Here is a 7,500-nt window from a genome sequence, read left to right on the forward strand (position 1 = left end):
TAGTTATCGTATTGGATACAATGAAAGGGAAAAATGAAAGAACCTTCAGTACCGATACTGCGTAAAAACCGACCATCGAGTGAAAAGATTTTGATTAATCTGTTACCTAGATCGGCAACAATAATGTTCCCATCGCTGTCAATCGACAGGCCATGAGGAGACTGAAGCTGGTGATCCCGGCTTCCTTTTTTGCCAAAATGATTAAGATAATGACCCTCATCACTAAACAGCTGAACTCGGTGGTTGCCACGGTCTGCCACTATAATCTTATCATTATGAAAAGCTATCCCAGCAGGAATGTCAAACTCTGCCTGCTGATTACCCTTTTTACCAAACGATCTTACGTGAGTTCCATTACTAGTAAATATCTGTACTCTGTGTTTTAAAAACTCACTCACTGCAATCTCATCTTCGTCATTCACTGCTACCCCCCAAGGACTGGAAATCATTCCAGCATACCAACCTTCTTCTTCAAAGGATAACACGGGTCTGAACTGCCTGCGTTTGACTTGAACCTCAAAAGGGCTGCCACGAACATGTTCTCCATTAACTTTTACGGATGCCTGACATGTTCCGATTTTTTTGGCAAAATAGTTAATCTTGTAAGTGCCATCTTTGTTATCTTGTATTTGAGGCTTGATCGCACTGTCACGGCCTTCACGAGTTTTGATTTCCAGTGTCACGCAATCACGTTCTTGGTGACATTGTTCTCTCTGTGTGTTCCTTGTTGTTACAATAATCTCAGCTTTAAGTCCAACAGTTCCTTCGCGGATTCCTTTTCCCTCGGCGCTCGAGTCTTTCGGGATAGTTTTGGTGATAAAACTTTCAAAACAGCCTATATGTTGGCACTTTAGATCATCAAACAACTTTTCGTTCCCTTTAAAGACAAAAGTCACAACTTGTTGGATGTCGGAGTTACCTGAATCTTCTTCTTCAGCTTTTTCCTGAATTATTTTGTCCAGAAATTCATGGGGCTGAATGATTTGAGCGTTTGTGCTTCGCTTTACAATCATTTCGGTTTTTTCAATTTCTGTTTCTTGCATTTTCACGTCTTCTTCAATCTCGTGCCTTTGCTCTCCTAGAAGCTGCAACGATTCTCGCACTTTGTTTTCCACCTCATCAAAGATGTGATTCTTTTGCGCTTCAATGGCTGCAGTGAAACTGTCGGCAAACTGCTGCACGTCGCTTTTCACTCGTGCGGCTTGTTCTTGAATTGAAACGCAGTTTTCATCAATTTTCGCAGTCCTTGTCATCTTCTCCTGCGCTCTTCGTTTCTTTGATTCAATTGCTGCATTGACTATCGATTTGCGTTCCTTTGCGGCATCTTCCAAAACAATCTTGACGTGACCTTCGTGATCTGTAAGAGCACAAGCGTTGCAAATGGCTATTTTGCACTCCTGACAGAAAAACTTCAGTTTTTTCTTCTCGTGTTTCCCGCAAAGAGTCGGCTGATTTAAAATACTCTCAAAGTCTTCGTCTCGAAAGTCTTTCAAAGCCAATACGTGGTGTTCTTTATTGCTCCTTAGTCCGTTATGCAGAGGGAGGCAGTCACCACACCAGAACGAACAACAAGTGAAGCAGTACGCAGATTCTCCGCTTCTTTTCTCGCAATTTCCACACTTGATGCCACTCGTATTGCACTCTGTGACAGGCAAAGCATCCAACAAACTGTTGACTCGAAAGTTTGTTGGAAAAGCGTTAAGATCACCGTTCCCAGGGATCCTGAAGTTTCGCCTGCACTCGGGGCATGAAATAGTGTCTCGAATTCCGCTCGTTTGTTGAATCCTTTGCAGGCAATGAAGGCAAAAACTGTGTAAGCAAGGAAGCTGCTTTGGATTAGTGAACCTGGTCATACATACAGGACAACAAACGTGTTCATGAATATTGTCTAGAAAGGTTTTGATATCCATGACCAACGCAGAGAAGTATGATGGACTTCCGTGTTGAACTCGCGTTAAAATGAACAAAACATCTGTGTGACTTGATGTGTGACTTTGGTTGATTGTTGGCTGGTTTTGTGATCTCAACCAATTAAAATGTCCGAAGTCAAGTGTTTCAATATCCCGGATTTCATAGAAATTTAGCTTATCAAAGTGTCACGTTTTTTATGAATTTAAGCTAATGTTGCTCAGTGCATTTCTAAGGGATGAAAATGTTTGCTACAAAAGCACAGAAAGGGTCAACACGGCATAAAGAAGGCATGTCTTGATGTTTCAGCTTAGCGATGTAATGTTTTTCCTTTTTTATTGAACATAAAGCAAATAACACATACAAACAAAGATGGTACGTTATAAATAATAGTTGTGGTATAAAAAGAAAACAAAGAAGGAAGAGCGTTAGTCAATACATTCTATTACTTTGACATTTTCTCAATACCATCTACTAGATAGAGGGGTTACAGGATGGCACAATTTTCTAATTCCAAGCTGAAAATACGTGGTGTATGGGACAGTTTGTGTATATAGAGAATTGTATGGGAAAATCACCGATCGTAAAAAAATTGTGTAAATAACTATCTCATTTGAAATAAAGTTTTCCTACCTCAAATGTGTGACCAACTTGTCTCTTTCGCCGAGTTTTGAGCCATTCTGACGCCGTTTAGTGAAGTGATGCGGAAGGCCGTTACTGAAATAATAGGAAGGCCGGTAACTCCATCCATCGCCGGCCAGACCTCACTCCACAAATCGCTTTCTCCTCAACAGGAAAAGTCCCGAATCGCAATAAAAACAACAGTTCCATAAAGCCCAATAAATTTAACTCCAAATACGTGTGTTTCGGTGGCCAAAAGACTCGTGACGAACGAAAACTTTGCCTTAAAATTCACCTCTTCGGCTTTCCTCAGAGGCTTGTGACCGGGAAGTCAACAAAGGAAACTCGCATGGTGGTTTCACCCTCAACTCTGATTGGTCCATTTGAATTTGACCGCGCGCTGGCAACACGACCGTTGTTGACTGCCCGGCCACAAGTCAACAACTAACTTCTATTAAGACGGCTTGGGAGAAGCAATTTCCTGTGATTTAAGATAATTGGCAAAAGGGGTTTACACTTCACTGACACTTATGCCGCTTCTAAAGATAATAAATTAAGACAGTTTTCCTGTAAGTTTTTGCATAGAATTACGACTAGAAAAGAGTTGAAAAGATTTAAATTGTCTGATGACGATCTCTGTCCTCGATGTTAAAATACACAAAACACACAGAAAAAACTGATCCCACTCGGAAACTTCTCAGCGGCACCCAACACGAATCTTCGGTGAAACGTGTTCGGGAGAGTCAAACCCCCCGCGGGCGAAACAGCTGGAAAATGGCAGAGAAATGCTTTGCAAAGTGCGAAATTCACGACGGCGTCAAAAGCAAAAGATCTTCCGAGGAGAAACATACAAGATGAGTTTGAAGATTGTCCTGACCGCACGAAAATTGGGGCGAAATACAAAAACAGTATTAGTCTGCGAACACATAAGATTACGTATTTCAGGCGGTCGTTTCTTGGGCCGGAAATACGTCTGTGTTTGTAAATGTAAATGCAAGAAAAGGTTATCAGCTAGACTGGTCTACTGCCCTTTAATTACATCAATCATGGATTAATTTATTTGGCCGAGATCTCCCATCTATCTAATGATCTTTATATCCAGTTTTCAGAGGCGTACATCCTTTCCTGCTGTCTGCAAAACGTTTGTTCAGAGGATCCATCCGGGGAATCTTCCGTACTCGCTAATAGTGAACCAGGTCCACGTCCAGTCTCCTAAATGCTTTCTTTGATCTGGTGATACTTGGACAGTCCATCGTTTACCTTTGGCAATTGCGTTTGTTAGCTACAAGACCAGTATTTATAGATCGACACTGTCGTCGGCAGATTCGATATGCTGTAACAGACGTAATCTGTTTCAATCAATCAATTCCATTCTAGCACAACAGGCAAATGCAACAATCGTCGCTCTTCTCAATTTGTTGCATGTGTCTCACTTTGACACATGTAACCTTTGTTGTAATTTGTACCTGCTGCACTTGCTCCACTGTCTATTGCAGTTCGCAATACTGAACAAGCATTTAGTCGTTTCTAAGGGAGTCGTATTTCGCGTCCTCTCCACAAACAGAGGTGAAATACCTGACTCGTCCCCAGTCATATGCATCTCCTAGACGCAAGGCAAGGGTAAAACGAGCGGAAGATGCACGAAGAGGAGAATGGGAAGGGTAGAGTAAAAGAGATATCTCTCCTCTTTCTCTTTCTCCTTCTCATAATACCCCTCGTCAATGGCGAGTATTAGAAAGGACTGGGACGAGTCACGTGAAATACGACTCCCCCTAAAAACAAATGCGTGAGAGGCTACACTTTTAAGTGCCTATGACATTAAAAAAATTAATAATTGAAGCTTGTTTGAAAAACGTTTTTAAGAAAAGAAACATCTTGTTTGCATTTTTGATTATATCTCCTATCGTTCAAAACATATTGAACGTTTTCTGTAAAACCTGATGAAGTCATCAGTGGTTTCAAAGGAAAGCAAATCACATAACATGGAAAATGTTCAGAAATATTAAAGGAGTTCTCTTTAAACGTAGCACCAGCAATGTCCATCAACCAATGCATAAAATAACATCCAACGTGCAGTTGCCATAGCAACAGTCTTGCTTCCGGATTAAGTTTGTGCAGAACTGAGATCTGCATTTGGTGTTCAGGATACAAAGACAAAGACAAGACAAGCGGTCGGCCAAGGTCAAGGACCGAGGTCGAAGGCAACCCGAAGGCTCCTTTTTCATGGCATTCAGGATACAGCACTCTCCTGATTTGCTAATAACTTGACTGGTAGAACTCAACAAGTATCAATAGATGGCATAATCCCTAGGAAATTTACATTAAGTATGGAGTACCTCAGATTTCGTGTCTCGGGCCGTTGCTAGCAAGATATTTGAAATTGTGGAGAAACATTTGTTGGTTATGCCGACGATAGTCAGCTCTATTTGTCCTTCTGTCCTGATTCTAGTGTTAATCAAGACGTAGTCTTGGCCAAGATGGAAATTTGCATTGATGACATTCGTAATTGGATGGTGAAAGATAAATTGAAACTTAATGATGATACGACCGTATTCTTGATCATTGGTACATTGCAACAACTTGCTAAAGTATCTATCACTAGTCTTCGGGAAATCAGTCATCAGTCCTGTGGCAACTGCAAGGAACTTGGGCTCATGGATTGATTCTAAAATGACGAGGGCATCTCATGTCACCAAAACATGCAACTCTGCCTTTTACTTTCTGTACAATATGAGAGGAATAAGAAAATATTTCTCTGAAGAATGACTAAGACTTTAGTTCATGCCTTTCTTTCAAGTAGAATTGATTAATGCAATAGTGTATTATATGGCCTCCCCGAATATCAAATCAAGAAATTACAGCGTGTACAGAATATGAGTGCTAGGATATTTTGCAAATAAACTAAATATTGTCGTATTACTCCTTTATTGGTAGACTTGCATTGGCTTCCTATTAAGTTTAGAATTAAATTAAAAATTCTGTTGATTGTTTTAAGGTTTTTAAGGGTCTAGCACCTTCATATTTGTCTTCTTTGATTACTCGTAAACCTGAATCAAGATATAACCTAAGGAACTCTAGTGATTGCACTTTGCTTAGTTATCCTCCTGTTAAATCTAAGGCAACTCTTGGTGATCGCGCATTTATCTTCGCTGCTCCAATGTTTTTTTTTAATAATATGCCTAGAGAGATTAGAGAATCTAACTCAGTTGATTGTTTTAAGAGTAAAGTTAAGACTTTACTTTTTTTAACTAAAAGGGCATTTTATTTAAGTTAATTTTAGCCCATAATTTTAAGATCAGGTTTAGTTAGGTTAAGATTAGGTTAGGTTAACTTTTAACTCTTTACTATTTATTTTGTATATAATTTATATCACTAGATACATAGTGCGTTTGAATATATTTATATAGATATTTGCGCCTTGTAAATTTTATATATTAGAACGGTTTTCAAATGAGTGTCGTCGTAAACCAAAACCAAAGCAATTACTTAGGCCAATCAAAAAGAACGGAGACAATCCAGTAGACCAATCAAAACTCGAAATAATTACACGTAGCCGACACAACGTGCGAGAAAATGTGCACGCACGAGCCACGATTGGTTTAAGTTTCGCTTCTGATTGGTTGAAAAAGTGTCGCGAGAAACCAAAGTAATTATCTAATTACTTTCGACACTCAATTGAAAACCACCCTATTATCATATTTTTATATTAACTAAGGGTCCCATCTTGTCTTAAGCTAACATCATTCGCACTCAATGAATTGATTAGAAGACCTACGTGCGTGAAAAATAGTAGTTCTAAAAATAGAAAGATACGGGAAAGGGTTGACTCAAGGGGAAAATATGTATGGAAGCTCCGGTTAATAGGCTCCTGTTACCGATTATCTAGTAAATTGTGTTCAAATATTCAGTAATAATGTTTTGGCTGATAGATAAGCAAACGATGGGCATATGCTAATGATTAAAAAAAATGTAAACATTTGTATTCTCCTTTAAAAAAAAAAGGTTTTCAAACGCGTAATGCCCTGGCCAAAGTATGGAACAAAGTTGGATTCAACGCTCCAACTTTGCTCGATCCAGCATTGTTCGACCATTTGGCCACCCATGCTGGATGATTTTCGTCCAAAATTTTTGGTTGGATGGAGTTTGTTTTTGATCAAACATTGCGACCAACAATTCTGCTCGACGCAACAATGTTGCAGTGTTTTGCCGCTCTTCCAACAAAGTTGTTTCCTGAATCGAGTTACGTTCGCGCTGCTACCCAATCAGGAATCGCTATTTTATTTTCAAGCCGAGGCTTCTAGCATAATTTGCAACAAAGATGACGGACAAGCATCAACAGCCAGAAACCTTGAACAGCGAGTATGAAGCAAGGCCATGGCTTTGGGGCACTTTTAGTCCACTTAATTAATCACTATCGCTCTGTTTGGAGAGTTCTGGTTCAATAGCGTTTACAATTTCTTCAAAGCGATCCGAGCTCACTCTCTTCATCTCTTACGGGCGGATGTATCTTGCAGTGAACATAACCTTTTCTACACGTTCTCTTAACCATTTTTGGTTTTCCTCGTTTGAATCCATCATTTCCGCCCCCACACAGCTCCAGTAGTAGAGTTAGCGCCATATTTATAAATTAAGCGCCAACTTGAACTTGAATGTTTCATCAAGCAATGTTGGATTGTTTCTTGTCAATACCTCAACATTTACATCCAACAATGTTGCATGTGGAATTCAACTTTGTTCGATAGTTTGGCCAGGGCTTAACGCAATTTCAGTTACATAAAGTTAATAATTTATGTTCAATTTCTTTAACTTAAAATTATATGAAGAAGACGCCTAGAAGGGCGTATCCGTGGGATGCATAAACAGTTAACATAAGTTGCCCAGTTACAGCTAACAACAACTATGGGTAAAATTCGGAAAAGGGAAGAATTTACCAGAAAGAGGAATCTGTAATTTAAGTAGCAGGTATTTGTT

At 39.6% G+C, this 7,500-nt stretch overlaps 1 protein-coding gene across 1 annotated transcript in view; it reads right to left on the bottom strand.

The window, feature by feature from the left end:
• Positions 1–1,964, bottom strand: part of LOC138036112 (E3 ubiquitin-protein ligase TRIM71-like) — a 2,295-nt gene extending 331 nt beyond the window's left edge. The window contains exon 1 of the mRNA XM_068882470.1: positions 1–1,964. This exon is cut by the window's left edge and continues 331 nt beyond it. Coding sequence (XP_068738571.1) covers positions 1–1,910 — 1,910 coding nt within the window. The 5' untranslated portion in view covers positions 1,911–1,964.
• Between the last annotated feature and the right edge of the window lie 5,536 nt (positions 1,965–7,500).

The sequence above is a fragment of the Montipora capricornis genome, unplaced genomic scaffold (assembly GCF_036669925.1).
Source record: "Montipora capricornis isolate CH-2021 unplaced genomic scaffold, ASM3666992v2 scaffold_459, whole genome shotgun sequence".
Taxonomy (NCBI): domain Eukaryota; kingdom Metazoa; phylum Cnidaria; class Anthozoa; order Scleractinia; family Acroporidae; genus Montipora; species Montipora capricornis.